Raw genomic sequence first — 18,138 nt, 5'->3', positions numbered from 1 at the left:
AATTAAGCGATAATCATGGCTATAAAATACAAACGCTAGATGGGCATGCTGTAATAATATCAGGCAGGGGCGTTGTTAGGCCTATTTTAGAGGGGGCTTAATATTTTCAAGCCCCCCCCCCTAATAATTTATAATATTATAATATTTTCTTTTGTTTAAAAATAAATAAATAAATAAATAAATACACAAAAATGCTGATATATTCACTACGAAGTTTCCAGAATATTAGTTTAAATCAATAATCATATAACCTATAATTATTAAATATGATTATAAATCTGCAGACCCGGCTGCAAAAAGAAATTACGGGGGTGGGGGGGGGGCATTACATTTTTTGGGGAGGCACACTTCTTTAATGTAAATTTAGCCTGAACACTGGCATTATTACCCGTACATTACTACATCAGTGCACTGAAATATTTTCTGTCACTGAAGTCACAAGTGGTAGTCAGGGGTGAAAGTGGCTAGAATTTCTTGCCGGAACTCCCCGGTGTGAAGGTCGCCACGGTGCCAGAAATGTACTTTTTTCTTTCATTTTTTGTGTGTGTGTGTGTGGGGGGGGGGGCTGTCAAACCTGTTAAACTACTGAAATGCAAAGAAAACTGTTTTAGCACAGTTAATTCTATAACGCAAAATCTGATTTTCTTTCAAAATTGTATTTTTTCAATGATTTGCAAAATAAAAGTTAACAAAAACAGCAATGACCCCAACCTCCATTTCCTTTTTTTTATTTTTAATTTTCCCTCATTTCCTCACATACTAAATGCCAAATCTCAATTTTAACTACTTAAGACCATAGGATGTATAATAAAATTTAAGTTAATGTAAACATATACTTTTTTTTAAATAATAAAGATATTCATAACATACATTCAGAAAAATAAGTACAAATGACTTATATTTTGCAGAGTGAAATGGAATATATTTTGAAGATTGCGCAAACATTGACTTTTTTAAATCATAAGGAAATGAAGAAGTAGCCTAACATAAATGAACAAATATAAGTCCAAAGTGCACATTGACAGCTATGATGTTCTGAACCTCCCCATCAGAGCAAATAAAACTAAATTTGATAAATATGCCTCCTCAACTCTTTCGTTGCTCTTAAAGATTTGATCCATTTTAGGTTGCATTGCCCTTTTTTTGTCGCATCAATTCAACCTTTTTTTTTTTTTTTTTTTTTTTTGCTGTTCCAGAAAACATGCACATTTGAACCAATCAGAGCTAACGATCTGTGCTGATCACATGTCAGTATGTCAGCCAATTGAACGGATAAATGAGTCCAGCCGTTTTGCTTTGCTGGGTGCATTCGCACATTGACATGACTCATTATCGTCAGACTCAGATAACTGCAGCAGCTGGGGAAACCTCCATGCCGTCCGTGGAATAAAAACAATAATAAATATTGGTGGCAACGGAATGCACTACACAAGCACTTTATTATGCTTGTTGTTAACACTTGTGTATGTAAATCTGATGTTGGTAGATTGTTTTCTTCTTGGAGATGAAATGCATGACGTGGCAGCTTAGTATTTAATTTATTTTATTTTTTTTTAATCAAGCGTTTTGACAGTTGCCGTCATATTTTCGGAATCAAAGCACCGTGTACCGGAAACGCATTCCGGCCCTTAATCTTATACCGGAACTGCGTTCTGGCCCTGAATCTTATACGGGAACTGCGTTCCTGACCGTTCCTGCCGACTTTCACCCCTGGTGGTAGTTCATCGTAAATTTATAAGACAAACGAAAACATACCTGTCAACCCGAGGCCGTTGGCAATCTTACAAATAGTAACTTATGCCCTTACAAATTAGTGACTAATCTTACAACGTCATTTAAAGTGTGCAATATCAAACAAAAATAAAACTTTAATTTTTAACTTTAAATTTTTAAAATAATATGAATTTATTGGTAATATTGTAACACATAACCTGGTGCAATGAAAGAACAATATCTTCAGCTACATCATGATTACTAAAATTTAACAGTGACTTTTGTTATAATTGTATGTAGCACTTTTGGAAATTTCTATCATGACTTTTGATGGCTGCGCTTCATAGCACTTCAGCTCGCAATTTAGTTTGACTTGAAGGTAGTTCGTTAGTGTGTCCAATTATAAATTAAAAAGGTCAATTGATAAAACTAACGTTGCAATCTTTGAGTCAGGGAACAATTTCTTTTGCTAATTCTGAGAGGTGATCAGCAATAGTTGCGGGCAAATTGTGTTTGGCAACAAACTGGCAGAATAAAATCTCCGCTTTCGTCACTATTCATTCTGCAGACTTCATCTTTATGACCAGTGTTGTTAATCTCACTTTTAAAAAGTAATTAATTAGTTACAAATTACTTCTCCCAAAAAGTAATTGAGTTAGTATCTCAGTTACCTGAAGGTAATAGTAATTAGTTACTTGGCAAAGTAAATGATGTTACCTTACTTTTTTTTCCATTAAAAAAACAACAACAAAAACAAACATAGTAACCTTTGCTATGTTTGGAAATCGGTAAATGTTGTCAATCATCTTTTAAAGTTGTTAAAATTGCTACCGTTTTTGCATTAGTTCCCTTCTGTATTCTTTCGACATGTTAAAGTTTTAAAACTGTTTCATCATTTAAAGATAGATTCAAGTCAAGATTTTGCCGATTTAGGAGTATTTTAGATTAAAAGTTACTTAAATTCACTAGGAAGGTTCACTACAACCGAGCCTTTCTGAGAAGTCTACTGCTTCAAAATTGCGGCTGTTTATTAACGTCGCCGTCTGTCATTTCGCATGTAGTTCTATAAGCATTTGATATCTAGGCATAGATTGTAGGCTGTCGGCTACAGTCAGGAAATATTGGAGCCACCTAGCCTAGCATCGTGTTTGCTACAGCGTCACAACACTCTTCTCTCTCAGTGTCTCTGACTTTTCTTGCGTCATTCAACCAACGTAGTAACGCATCGTAACGCACATTATCTCGTTGCCAAAACGGTGACAAAATCCGAACGGAGAAAAAAAAACGTATTGCACGAAAAACGTACAGATTTTGAACGTAGGCGTACACATTTAAAAAATCAGTGCTCACTTCAGCGTAAACATAACATATGCACTGATAAACATGAGCACCAAATGGCCGGCTACTCGGCCCGCCCCCCTTATCTGTGATTGGCTAGAAATGGTCTTCATTCGCTGCTCAGATTGGTTGAATTGAATGACGACAGATCAAAATAGAATGAAAAGAGGGTTCGTCCTCTCCATGTGTGTGTGTTTTTGTGGAAGATTAAAAAAAAAAAAAAAACACAGTACAGTCTAATCGAGCTAGGGCGGGCACAGCAATCTCTCAGGGCGGGCCCGGCCCCCTAATGCCCGCCCATGCCGCCGGGTCTGTAAATCTGTCAGTTTCCCCTCACTTCATAGAGCAGGGGTACCCAACCTTTTTTTTTGCACCACGGACCGGTGTGATTTGGGTCTTTTTTTCACGGACCGGTGTTCTGTCAAATTTTGCACCCATATAAAATTATGCTCCCTAAGCTTTTGTCGCGGTGAAAAAGCCCTCTTTTATATTCAGTTGTACTATTTTCTACATGTCCGTCAATGATCAAACGTAAGTTAATAATCCTTTCTGTAAAGAAAGTTTGTAGTATTTACTTTGGAATCACTGCATTCGCGGTCATTTTTAATGTTACGCCTATGCAAAATTTGTCAGAACACCGGCAATGTGCGGCAATAAAATACAGCAAATATAAAATTACATGATCACATTTGTTTTTAGCCCCGTCGTGTTAAGTGCAGGGAAAATATAACTCACCTGCTGAATAAGTGGGAGACCTAAGCCTGTTTTGTTGAGACGAGATGCTTCCATCTAGATGTGATTGGAGAGTGAGAGAAGCCTGCTTCACAAAGATACGATGTTGGAAATTGTAGCATGGTTTTCAGTGCTCTCGTAGCGATGTCAGGATATTACGGAATGACTTTAATCCTGAACCGCGGTAGAGTTGTTGTCTCAAATGTACAATACGTTTAAGGTCGCCATCATTTGCGATCTCTACAAGCTGATCCTCCTGTTGCACAGACATGCTCGAATCACTCGGTTTATTCACAAACGTGACACGAATGCACTCCTTCGCAGTTTGTGGGTCTTTAGTGATTGGGAAGTAGCGTAGATGTTGTTTTCTTCGAGGTTGTAGGCTCATCTTCTGGCTCGTCGGGTGCCATTTCCCGCGTAAAAAATCTGTCCAAAGACGTCTTTTTTTTCAGTCGTTCTAGTGTTGGGGCTAATTATTTCCGGGAACAAATGTGATGCGCCCGCCCTACGTCATACGTTATTATCGAGGACAAGCGTACATAGATATACAAAACAAGATGTACTGGTAGCAGTCCAATCAATGGATTTCTCTGACGACATTCTATCCTGTAGTATTATATCTAGAGTAGACAGGGATATTAGTGTGTTAATGGGCATAGGCCAAAGTTAATTCGGCCAGAATGCAGTCGTTAATAATTTATTATTTCTGTGCGGACCGGTAGCAATTGTGCCACGGACCGGTACCGGTCAACGGCCCGGTGGTTGGGGACCCCTGTCATAGAGTAAGGTAAAGAGCCCCTTCAGTGCGTGATTATCCAAACCATTCCACTTGTTTTTATAGAGAACGCCAACATCACAGAAAATCTACCTGTGACCTTGCTCGAAGAAGTACCGGGCCAGCGTTAGAGTATAACAGCGTTTTTTTTACTTTTCAGTAGTGAGTAATGAAATTAAGTGCTTTTCCCAGATAGCAGACGGACATTGAATAAACGTTGATTTTCCATCATAATCATCAGTATGGTTGACATCGAAATTTTCGACGTCAAGTGATGTTGAATCGACATTGTTCTATGGTATGTCAGGCGATGGTTAGGTTAACATTGTTTTATAGTTGATGAACTAATGTTGACAAATAGTTGATTTATGATTGACCGGGAAATATGATGGAAAAGTCATTGAATTATGGATGAGCGGGCGTTTTGGTCGAAAACTAGGGCTGTCAAACGATTAAAATTTTTAATCGAGTTAATTACAGCTTAAAAATTAATTAATCGTAATTAATCGCAATTAATCGCAATTCAAACCATCTATAAAATATGCCATATTTTTCTGTAAATTATATATATATTCTGTAAAATAAATTGTTGGAATGGAAAGATAAGACACAAGATGGATATATACATTCAACTGTAGTGGGCATTTCACTCCACTGTCATTTAAATCTGTCTATGCTGTCCTCACTCCGAAGCATCTACTTTTTCCAAAGCTAGACAGCTAGTGAACGACGCCTTAATAACCAGACTTCTTCCTTTTTCATCTGATTTATCAATAAAATGGCCTCAAACCATTGTCCTCTTTAGACCGTTGTAAAACTACAAAAAAAGTACACAAGCATTGCATTAGCAACAACGTTAGCTTAGCACGCTATACAGGTTCACTAAACATAAACAAAAAGCGTCTCATACAAAAAATATAACATTTCGCTTACTAACATAATATTTACATTCTTTACAACAACCATACTTACGGACAAATCTTGTCCAAGGATCATATAAGCACAATATTACAACGTAGGCGTCAGCCCGAGACGTCGTGCAGCCATATTGAACTGGCAAGAACACAATAAACCATGTCGCAAAGCGACCACAAGAGTTCGCTGTTAGACAGCACAAAAAGCCTTGCTGTAAAACTTACCAAAAGGCAGAATACTGTCTGTGCGGGACATATGCGTTAATTGCGTCAAATATTTTAATGTGATTAATTTAAAAAATTAATTACCGCGCGTTATCGCGATAATGTTGACAGCCCTATCGAAAACATAGCATTGATTTAGCGTTGTTCCAATATTATTAATAATCGAAATGACTTTAGGTTTTGTAAAGAGTTCAGCGTTGACACAACATTAAATGAGGGTGCAAAAGTGACGTTGATTCAATGATACAAGATTGACAGAATTGAATTGAATTGCTTTTAAGATATTCTACAAAGAGGATTTTTACGTCTCTAAACAGTTTGACTTTGGCTAACAGGATGATAAACATTGCTGAAAACTGACATTAGACTGAACTATGCTAGCTTGTTGCGATTCATAAACAAAACAGGTCCTTAATATAAATATCCAGATATCAACGCGGGAGCTACAAAATACTGGCCCGCAAGTTTGAGATTCCTGTCTAAAACATTCCATGAGGTAAACCAAGTTTTGATTTTCAAATATATATTAAATTTAAAAAAATAATAATAATATTTGATATTGTTTTAGATGGAGATCACAAGACTGGACCGTTGTCCAACAAATACCAATGTTAATAAAAGCTTTTCTGTGCTGCAGACACCATACCCACACAGTCTGGCATCCCTCTGAGAGTGTGGGATGTAGGAAGTACGATAGCATGAGGAGCCAGAGGCACCGTGTACGTGAGTGCCATCACATACTTGGGATGAGTTGGAGACCGTTTCCAGATGTTACCTATGTCCATATTGCGCAAGTATGACTCCAGATTAGACTGAATCATAGTTATAAGGATTAAAGACAACACAGCATAACCGTTCAGACACAGAAAATAATTTATTGAAAGTAATAATGCATTTTACGTCCTTTTACGATGGGCGGGAGCAAAAAAATAAAAAATTCTCTCGTAATCTTCCCTTTATAATTCAAGTATGGGTTCAAGTAGATTGTCTCAGTTTTTAAAGTCTGTCGCAGCAGTACTCGGATGTTTCGATATGTGAGGGCAAATCAATATGGTAGATCTCTTGCGGGTGAAATGGAGGAGTTCGTGGCGGACTATTTACTCCTGAGTCACTGTCAGGATTGAACTGCATCTCTTCTTTCACTGTGTATTTGGCCTCCAGTACCTGGACAGGAAGTGGAGCGGGTGGGGGCTTCGCCTCAGCCTTAAGCTTGATGTTTTTAAAACGTTGCAGACGGATCACATCCCTGTTTTCCCCCGCGCACGGTAGGAGGTTGCACACATCCTTGCGAAATTTGGAGCTCATGCCGAAATAGATGAGCGGGTTGTAGAAGCTGGCTGATTTGGCAAAGAGACGGGTGATGATGCTGGTTGTGCTTGGCACGTGGAAACCCCAGGCAGACCACATGGACACCACCGCGTACGGTGACCAGGCCATGATGAAAGCTGTGCAAATTACAATGGAAATCTGGAGAGGAAAATGAAGGCACCATAGTCAAGAAACAAAAAGGGCACATAAGGACAAGCAACCGTTGTACTTACAATATGCAAAATTTTGAGTGTTCAAGCATGCGTTAGAAAAGTTGGAGGAACTTCAGAGCTGTGAGGCTGATCACTAGGCTCATCGGCAAATAGACAAGTAATTGGCTATCAAATTTATTAACACCGATTTTGATAGTCAATGACTCATTGAGAGGCATTGTTGAACTTAAAAATGTCCAAATACAGTGTAATTTCATAATTTCATAAACCTGAGAATTCTGCAAGTAGACGCGTTTTCCAGGTAAATGCCTAAATCTATTTTATTTGTTAAAAATGCATCAAAACATGTGACAAATACATGTTACATTTAGATTATTGCACTATAAACATACTGTAAAATATGTTGTGCATTATGTAAAAAAACAAAAAAAACAAAAACAATAATAGAGTAAAGAATAAAAGTTAATACACTCATGTAAAGCTGTCAGAACACAAGAGGCGAATGAAGAGGATACTGGGATGAACACATACACATACAGTAGAGGCCCCGCTTAGCCAATTGGATGCTTGGCAATATCTAATGGCAGCAATTGACGGTGATAGACGTCAAATCCAATTGAGCTGGGAAGGGCGGTAGTGATAATTCGATCTAAATAAATTGTACATCTATATCCGCCAATGGCAGTAAATTAGATAAAAACTGGATTTTATGCTTACCTGGATTATTTTGTTTACGTTTGTGTGGCAATATATATATATATATATATATATATATATATATATATATATATATATATATATATATATATATATATATATATATACACATATATATTCATTCATTCATTTTCCATGCCGCTTTTCCTCACGAGGGTCGCGGAGGTGCTGGAGCCTATCCCAGCTAACTCATTCATTCATTTTCCATGCCGCTTTTCCTCACGAGGGTCGCGGAGGTGCTGGAGCCTATCCCAGCTAACTACAGGCAGTATATATATATATATATATATATATATATATATATATATATATATATATATATATATATATATATATTCAAACAATAATAATATATATTTTTTAAAATAAAAAACAAGGGTAAAAAATAAAAAATAAAAAAACAGTAAATGTACTCGTTTTATAATCCTATACATTTTTTGAAGGTCTTTTGCTGAATGACAAACCTTTTTTTTTTTATTTAAAACTAAATATTGTTTTTATTATTAGATTTTTTTATTTTATTTTTTTAATAAAATGACTCTTATTTATTTTAAAAAGAATATAATTTTTTTTTCATTTAAAAAAGGGAAAAAAATTTAAAATCTGATTGTCATCAGTGGCATTGAATAAGTTAAAGCTGCAATTTTTTTTTAGACTTTTTTAATTTAAAAAATTAATACAGCAAATATTTTTTGAAAAATGAAAAATATTTTTCCTTTAATTTTCTTTGTTCTTCCTTTTTCTGTCATAATCCTTTTTAATGGAAAAAAATATTATGTATTGTCTTTTATTCATAATTCTTTTTTCTATTTTTCAAAAGTTTTTTTTTTTAAAAAGGAAAAACATTTTGTTAAAAAATATATATTTATTTATACATGTACTTATATATTTTTATAGGACTATCCTATTTAAAAAATATGTATTTATTTATTGATCAAATATTTTTTCAAGTAGTTTTTAAGGAAAAACAGAAAAAACGAAATTTTCTCTCATTTGTGTCGTCGTCAGTGTATGTAGATCTTTCTAACACATCAAAATGAGATATTTTCAAACATCTGCTTTTGCAGCAAAAAACAATGAGCATTATATAACAATAAATAACAGTGCATACAAAAATAAATTTAGTTGCAAAAATAAATGGTGATTAGGTGAATATTAAAACCCTTTGTGGCAGCCCTAGTTTCTAATGATCATTTGTAAAAACAACATGGATTTTGAGTGGGTATTTGCGTACCCTTGTGACGTCCCTCTCCACCTTTCTTTGACGGGCGGTGAGGTAACCCTCGGCGGACATGGCGTTAGTGCTTTTGACAGTGTTGATGATTGAAACGTAGGAGGACAGCATGATCATCACAGGGATGAAGAAGCAAAAGATGAGAATGGAGATGATGTAAGACTTGTGAATAGTGGAGTAATTAGCTTTGGACCAGTCAACTTCACAGGTTCCATATCCTCGATCTGAAGTGTTAGAAATGTGAAGGTGAATGGGTAGAGTAACTTTTTTTTTTAATTTTTTAAGTTAGTTATCACCCTAGTACAGACCTGTGTAACTGCCCCAGCCCAGCACTGGTGCCGTCGACCAAAAAGCTGCTCCGGTCCAAATGCAGATCAGCGATATTGCAATGGTATTCATGCTGATGCAGTATCCTAATAAGAGATGATATAAACAGTAATATAAAATATTATAAACACAATGAACGATACAACCGAGCGTCCAGAAAGCAATGAGTGAACGCAAATCAGAGAAATTAATATGGATTCAACCCATTTCTAGGGCAAGTGACTATTTTTGGTAATTAAAAGAAAATGTACTTAACATATAGCTACAATATTAATTTGGTAATCATATGTGGCTTGCATGACACAAAATGTGATCTTCACACATGTGGATTCCATGTCTCAATTGTAATTATAATTATATTATTTCCGTACATAAATGTACACAGACACTCTCCTTATAATGATTTATAACTGCTGTATCTTATGTAGTTTTAATTTATTGCATATTTATTTGTTGTACTCATCATGTTATATTTTCTTCGGTTTTTGGTTTGAGAGATGTTTCTATCTTTGTCGTGTAGAGAATGAAATAAAATGAAAAGTTTTTAATTCATATTATTAATGATTTATGTATTTTTAAGGTGCGAGAACATGTTATTTTTATAAAGAAATACTTGAGTTGATGTCAGTCGATAAAAGCCTTTTAAAATGATGTTGGATAATATCGACATCAGTTTTTCTTTAGCGATTTTGAGCTACCAGTATGCATGTCGCCTGCAAAGTAAATGTAGAAGCCTTCTGCCTTTGTACAAAGGCTGATCACAGCTTAGCATTGCAATTATGCTAATTGACCAATGACCATAAGATGTCTCCAAATTAAGATGCCTGGGATTTGTTATGTGAGCAGACCATTTGCATTCATGGTGCAAAAATTAAAGTGAATTTAGAAGCCTTCTGCCTTTGTACAAGGGCTGGTCACAGCTTAGCACAGCAATTATGCTTATTGACCAAAGACCATTAGATGCCTCGGATTTGTTATGTCAGCAGACCATTTGCATTCATGGTGCAAAATTTAAATGAACAGTAAATGACTGAAAATTAATTATAAACTCATTACATACCTAATTTACTGTAATGAAGCTATGTGTAGCAGTGTGTGAGTCACATGTGATATGATAGTGCCGTACTGGCATTATGCATTTGATCCAAAAAACTGATGTTTGCACTATTATATAAATATAGTGGTGCAATATAGGCCTATTTTCCTAAACTTCAGTTAAAGTTGTTCTCTTATTTTTCACAGAATGTTTATTGGTAAAACCTTTAAGTTGTATCATTTATCATTATTAAAGTATCCAGTGAGGCATCACAATACAATTAGCCATAATATGTTAAGTCCACGGTCCCATATATCGGTATCGGTTTGATATCGGTATCTATTTCTTGGAATTGGACAATATCTGGATATCGGTTATCGGTTAAAGTCTTTATCGGACAACTATAGCGTGCACCGCATTATAAGGAGCAGGAGTAGGAGTAGTAGGAGAGGTTAGGGTTGCGTTACATATTCACTAGATAGAGCTGTGCTAAAGGGAATGTCATCCCATGATTAACCAATATTGATCCATATATATGGCGCATCGGATTAGAAGGCGCACTCTTGAGAAATTTGAAGGCTTTTAGGTGCACCGTATAGTGCGGAAAATACATTACATTTTAACATGAGAATTACCAAGGAATCATTGGTTACAAATCACTTATGTAACCAGAGAAGGATCATCTGACCCTAATCAGCACATCTTTTGTGACCACTCTGGTCCTCATTAGTCATTCCCATTCATACTCGCAAAACCAAAGGGTTGGATCGCTCCAATCAGCAGTTTGAGTGTTTGCAGGGTAGGGGTGCCTTGGCTGATGAGGGAAGGGTAAACGGGTGTTATTCTAGCTGGCCTGTTGTCAATTTCAAGCCCAGAAGACAGGTCGTAGTGAAAAAGCCACCATAAAATAGACCAAACTACTGACAGGATGTGACTTTCCCTTTTACTTGTCCCTTCAACTCTTCCAGTTTTATCCTCTGTGTAAACCAAATCAACATACTAGTCAAGTTTTTTCTTTTTCATTTTTCTTTTTTTTTTTTTTTTCATCTTCATGCATGGAACAATAATGTGGTCAGACCTACAGTATGTCTCACATATACTGTATGTGTGTGTAAACTCTATGGAGACCGAAAGGTGCCATTGGATGGTTGTCTGAGGCAATGAACACCTTTAGAGGTCATTTTCTCTCCTCCTTCCGAATAGGCTTGTCCAGTTGCACAAAACAGTTGTTTTTTGTCGGACAGTGGACCGCACAGGCAGGCAATCGGGCGGACAACCTTTTTACATCTTCCAAAAGCTGCAGTTTGCCTACACTGCTGGCCAAAAGTATTGGAACCCCTACAATTCTGTCAGATAATGCTCAATTTCTCCCAGAAAATCATTGCAATTACTAATGCTTTGGTCGTAATATCTTCATTTATTTTGCTTGCAATGAAAAAACACAAAATCATTTTGTGTTTTTTCATTGCAAGCAAAATAAATGAAGATATTCATATTCATTCAATAAATGAAGATATTCATATTCATTCATTTATTTTGCTTGCAATGAAAAAACACAAAATCATTTTGTGTTTTTTCATTGCAAGCAAAATAAATGAAGATATTACGACCAAAGCATTTGAAATTGCAATCGTTTCCTGGGAGAAATTGAGCATAATCTGACAGAATTGCAGGGGTGCCAATATTTTGAGCCAGCACTGTATGTAATGTATACCGAAGCTTGTGTTTGCTGTGACAAAACAGCTGTTTGAGCTGCTGTGGAAAGTTGTTTGGTCATTGTGTGCTTCAACATAATAAACTGTGAACCTTGACAACTGAATGTTGGACTTGTCAAGACAAAGTAAAGGTGCTGGGATTTGTCCCAGATGTTCTAACAATCTATTTTTCTAAAATGTAGACAGTCTGGTTTAGCCACAGTTATGGATGCTAGTCGTAGTTCCATGCCACATGGCCCTCTCATCATTGTTACACTAATCCAGGAGTTAACAAGTCTGGTTTTGCAAATATTCAAGATGCTGATTGCAGCTATCCAGAGTGAGTCCCCCCTTAACACCGATGCTGCTTGATTGCTTGTTTGAGTGGTCTATTGTTTGACAAAGCCAAGTAGTGGGCCAAAAAAAATCCTGGTAGTTCCAATGTTAAATTTCATCGTATTTTTAACTAATTGCCTATCATTGAGAACAATGGATGTCCGATTCATTTACACTAGGAATGCTCATGTTTCAGCATCAATGACCATTGACGTCCAGTGCCATGAATGGGAGCCAATGTTTTAAACGAGTGCCCTATAAAGGGTTGACAGTCAAGGATTCTTACTTTGTTAGCAATTCCGTAATTTGACAATGAATGCACAAGACGGTCCTTTCTTTTGCTAATAACCTCAACCTCTGTTAACAAATTACACGCAGCTTCATGTTCTTTGGTAGAACACCACATCTCCATACTGGGCTCCATTATCATATGTCAATAATCCGTTTGTCAAAGTCACTTTGTTGCTGTGTGTTAAACAGCAGCAACTACTGCAGAGAGTTCAACAGTTTCAACTCAAAAGCGGCAAAATACTGGGGAATTCCACTCACTTGGAAACACATTAAATGTAAGACCCACATATACCACAGATGTAACCACCAATGTTAAAAGACAGATTTGTCTTTTATGAACAACCACAAACACTTGCATAAGCACGTGATTAAAATGTTCTCCAGTCTATACTCAAAAATAGAAACTGTCACTTTAACAGACTTAATGAAATGTTGGCATGTGGAATCACAGGGGACAAGTGTTGGTTGTTTCCACCGTTGAGGTTGGTATTAAGGTTTTATTAGCCCCATTCCCAGGCAGGAACTAGTGGAATGTGAAGACTGTACTGTGGACATGGGTTGTTTGGTGTGAGGGCAGAAGCAGACCTTTGTTGGGGTGGCATCCTTTGATGTATCTGGTGACACTGATTACGGTCAAGGTGTTGATGCTCGCTAAGCCAAACAGCAAAGTAAAGAAGCCATCCACCTGGATGACGTAAAAAAGAAAAAAAAAAAGTTATTTTTATTTTCTAATATGTTTTGTTGTGTCTGCAAAGTCAAGCGCAATTCCTTTTGGAAATACATTTTTAGTATTCAAATGTATTTTTATTGTAGTAACAATATACTGTCATTTTTGCACTATAAGGTAAACCTAAATATAAGCCGCCACCCACCAAATTTGACACAAAATTGTTCATAAATAAGCCCTACTGGACTATAAGCCGCAGCTGTCTTCACTGTATTACGGCATATTTACGCCAAAAGATATTAACCGGTTACACTTTATTTGACAGCGGCATCATATGACTGTCATAAGACCAAATGAACCACCATGAACCTTTGAACCAATTGGCTGCAAAGCTTCATTGCTTCAAGAAGTTTCATTTGGCCATAACTGCTCCCTAGGGGGAGATACTCAACCTCTGCCGCCACCTGCTGTCAACACTGTTGTTGTCCAACATGCCTCCTAGCATGCATTGCAGCTCTACAGATGCAAAAAAAAAAAAAAAAAAAAAAAAAAAAAAAAACATGTTCTGTGCTAATTATTTCTTCAGTTACTGTTCCGGTTATTTCATTAATTGCTAGTTATGGTATTTGGTAACACTTTATCTGACAGTGGCGCCATAGGACTGTCATTAGACAATCATAATTATGACATGATACTGTCACTGGCACTGTCATGCGCATTAATGAATGCTTATAACAGATGTCATTTAGTGTTATCCGGCAAATGATCTCACTTTTGAATGGATGTAAAAGATCAGAACTGGACATAAGTGGAACGAGTGACATATTTGCCGGATTAAACTTAATGACATGTCATAAGCATTAAGTAATGGCCATTATAGTGCCATGTCATAATTGTGACGGTCTTATTCCGCCGCTGTCGAATAAAGTGTTACTTATTAACCCAAATAAATCAACAATTAAGCCGCAGGATTCAAACTAAAGGAAAAAAGTAGCGGCTTATGGTCCGAAAATTACAGTAATTACATTGAAATCATATTGCCAGAAATTTCCATTCATAATTTGCTCTTTTCATGATCTTCTTTTCTCAACACCTCTTAAGAGTGATGCTCACTTTTGATTTAAGAGGCACCAAAATGCCATATAAAAAATTAAATAAATAAAACACATAGTCCTTTAAATGTTGCTGAAATAAAATGTCTCTCATGAAAATAAAACGTGCTCATATTGGCTCTTATATGCCTGAAATCAGCAAATTTTGCCACACAAATCTACTGTTCTATTTTGAATACATTTCAGACACATAGAGCTATTTCGACCCATTTCCACAAAAAAGACAACATTGGGAGCTTGTTCTGAGGGGCATATTTGAGTTAAAGTGTTTAGCTTCCTTTTAGTAAGCACAATAAAGCCTCACTGTTTGCATACTGAGATTCACAGAACAGAACAGATAATTAATTCACCAGCTATGTAAAGTCACGTTTGCCACTTGGATGGTCTACCCACTTGTGGTAGATTAGCAACCATGACTTTACATAGATGGTGAATTCATGACGAGCGTGTGTGTTCTGTCAACAAAAACACATACTGTCAACCTGAATTGACCTGCCTACAAAGGTAAACTTTGTTGTTAAATCTAGCAGGTATCAGAATACAATACAGTCAAATATTCATTTAATTAATATAAAACTGAGCCAAATAAGAGGATTCCTGAGCTGCGGGTTGCCGACCCCTGGGTTAGCCTACTAGCAAGCTACAAAAGTTGTTTACTGAAGCACACTATTTGCTGTAGTTTGAGTTCAGTTTTTTTTTTTATTTGTTTAACTTGTATGCACTGTTTGTAAAGACAAATGTTTGATTATCTTTTAATCCTTGCTCTCCTTTAAGACAATGACACCACTTTGCTATGTCTGGCTCTGTGCAACCCCGACGCTCCCTGTTGTGCCGTTTGCAGGTGACACGTACCAGTTGAGGTCCCTTACTTAATCCTTTTCTTGATCTCTCTTAGTTGTAATCCTATTACTGCCCGTCATCACGTTACCTTCACCCTCACATTGTGCGGATCCTACATATCAGATTTCACATGTGACGATTAAGTCATTGAAATCACATTATTCTGTAATTACGTATCGGCAGTTTTAAACTTGAGTTTTGACTCTGTTTTTAACTTAAATTTGTCGACTCAAGCGACGTGGCTATATAATGTGACGGCTAATGCCTGCGTCATTCACCTTCTTCTTTACTTGATTGTAAGCTAACCTTCAAGATGAGATCATCCCATTTTCTGATATGGGAGGGTCAAGCGTTGTCTTTTTCTAGCTATGCCCTGCTTATTGTTTATTTGATGCAGAGACACAATACTTAATGAACTAATAAGTTTTCGGATTGTTATGCTAGAATTTTTTCGCATCTTTGATGTGTTTTACCTGTTTGGTAACAGTTGACATTGTGGTCAGAGAGTTCCCCCGTGTACAAGCCTTCACGTTTGGTAATCTTATTACAGATTTAACCTTCAGCACACATGCATGCAGCTACGTGCTTTATCCCTTTCCCACACACACATTCACATGTGTACCCGGTGCCACGCTACTCAAAGACAGATTCCTTTAATTTACTTCATTAATGGGGATTGGTGAAATGAAGAAAGCAGATGCATACACGTGGCATCAATTAGGAGCGTGCATGTGTAAGAGTACTGAGTTGAGAATGATTGTTTTACCTGACAGGTCCAAATCCAGGAGATTATAAAACCATCATCCTTGAAAATGTTAAATATTTCCAAAATCCCTCGAGAGTAGCCAAATACTGAGATGCTGGCATCCGAAATGGCGAGATTTAAAGTGAGGAAATCTGTAGGTTGTAGAGAAGCTCTTTGTCGGTACAAGACAAACAACACAAGACTGTTTCCGAACCAGGACAGCCATCCTGTGAAAGGACAAATTGTAATTAAGTACTGTATATCGTATGGTATGTAGAAGATTCATATTGTTATGTTTTGACTATATTATTATCATATTAATTGATCAATTCAGATTATTTTTCTTAACTGATTAGTTAGGAGAATTCACGTAATGCTTTTATCTCAGATTGAAGTGGTCAAGGTCAGTTTAGGACACCGACTAGAGTTATTTGAAGTTGAACTACACTTAATCACTTGGTTGTGTAAATTAGGAGAATTACTAAACACCTTCTATGCCAACTATACTTTGGACTAAATTCCTGAGTATTGTCACCAGAAAAGAAATGTAATATTTATCAGCATAAGTAATAATCAACAGGTCACCTACCTAAGATCAGCAGGTAGATTCCAATAATAGTCTCTCCATGTTCGGACAGCGGAGGCTCTGAATGCAAATTACTCAGGTTGTTGTTCCTCCATGGAATATTGACAACCTTCATGGGAAAACCCTTCAGTGTTATTTCCATGGCCTGAGTGTTGATGCCAAGGCATGAATTCTAGCTGTGCTCGCTTCTCCTTCCGCCGGACACTCCTGTGATCCTTCAGTCGAGACGACCGGTCTGTTCAGTTTAAATCCAGCTTAGACGCGGCCGCTAATACCTTGCTGCTCACTGTCCGAATGATTGTAGAGTTAATCCTATCTATTTGCCAACAAAGCCGATTGACATTTTGGGGCGAAATCCTTGCCAACAGGAAATAATGATCTGGTCAATTAACAGGATCAAAAAAATACATGTATGTACATTTTTTTCATTAGTTAAATGAATTCTACTACCGTGTTTTTCGGACTATAAGTCGCACCAGCCATATAATGCCCAACGAAGAGTAAAAAAAAACATATAGGCCCATAAGTTGCACCGGAGTATAAGTCGCATTTTTAAAAAATGTTTAAAAAAAAAAAATTTAAAATGAATTTTACTTGATAACATCCAACACATAGAACAGATATGTCATCTTGAAAGGAAATTTAATATAAAAATACAATTGAGAACAACATGCTGAATAAGTGTACAGTATGATAATGTTACATGATGCATGAACAACGAAACGCAAATATACTGTCCTCACCAGGACGCTACGGCTCGGTCCTAGCTATACAGCGAGTTGAACTCCCAAATGACAATGATGGACATCTGTATAATTTGCTGACTTTGGTTTGGCCGTCGTTATGACACCATCATTTGAAGAGTGAAACAAAAATACAAATAATACAAATCAATTTCGTCGTCGTTACCAAACAGGTTCGCATCAACGTAAATAAATGGTAATTAGCTGCTATTACGGCAATGACACAAACGGTTAGCATGCGTTTGCTAGCATTAGCACATCGTTCAAACAACCACACAACTGGCTCCAATTGTCCGATCGCGGGTGGAAAACACAACAACAACAGAAAAGATGATACACACAGGTGTTGCCTCTGTAGAGATATTTTACAAGCATAAACAATGAACGTAGGTTTGCAGCCGTGTTTCTCTTTCTCTCACTAACTCGCCCACTTGCTCAGAGGCTGCGTAGCTGTCCATCTTCTTTTGGCGTGTGAGCGCTCTTCTTCACGTAAACAAGTGCGAGTGCGCCCCCACTTGGGCGTGAAAGCGCCTCAAACTAAAAGCATGCATTTCAACATAAAAAAAGTCAATAATACAATTGATCACACATTGCCAAAGGCAAAACGTGAACATGGCCATAGCTATTAGAGT

At 36.8% G+C, this 18,138-nt stretch overlaps 1 protein-coding gene across 1 annotated transcript; it reads right to left on the bottom strand.

The window, feature by feature from the left end:
- Window positions 1-5,529: 5,529 nt before the first annotated feature.
- On the bottom strand, window positions 5,530-16,991 carry LOC130922598 (opsin-5-like). The gene is made up of 6 exons (XM_057847448.1): window positions 16,767-16,991; window positions 16,199-16,404; window positions 13,399-13,498; window positions 9,438-9,542; window positions 9,130-9,353; window positions 5,530-7,164 (listed from the first exon to the last, which is right to left on the bottom strand). The coding sequence occupies exons 1-6, from the start codon at window positions 16,903-16,905 to the stop codon at window positions 6,694-6,696; spliced, it is 1,245 nt and encodes a 414-aa protein (XP_057703431.1). The 5' UTR covers window positions 16,906-16,991; the 3' UTR covers window positions 5,530-6,693.
- Window positions 16,992-18,138: the final 1,147 nt, after the last annotated feature.

The sequence above is a fragment of the Corythoichthys intestinalis genome, chromosome 10 (genome assembly GCF_030265065.1).
Source record: "Corythoichthys intestinalis isolate RoL2023-P3 chromosome 10, ASM3026506v1, whole genome shotgun sequence".
NCBI lineage: Eukaryota > Metazoa > Chordata > Actinopteri > Syngnathiformes > Syngnathidae > Corythoichthys > Corythoichthys intestinalis.
This window is presented reverse-complemented; position numbering and strand designations above follow the sequence as displayed.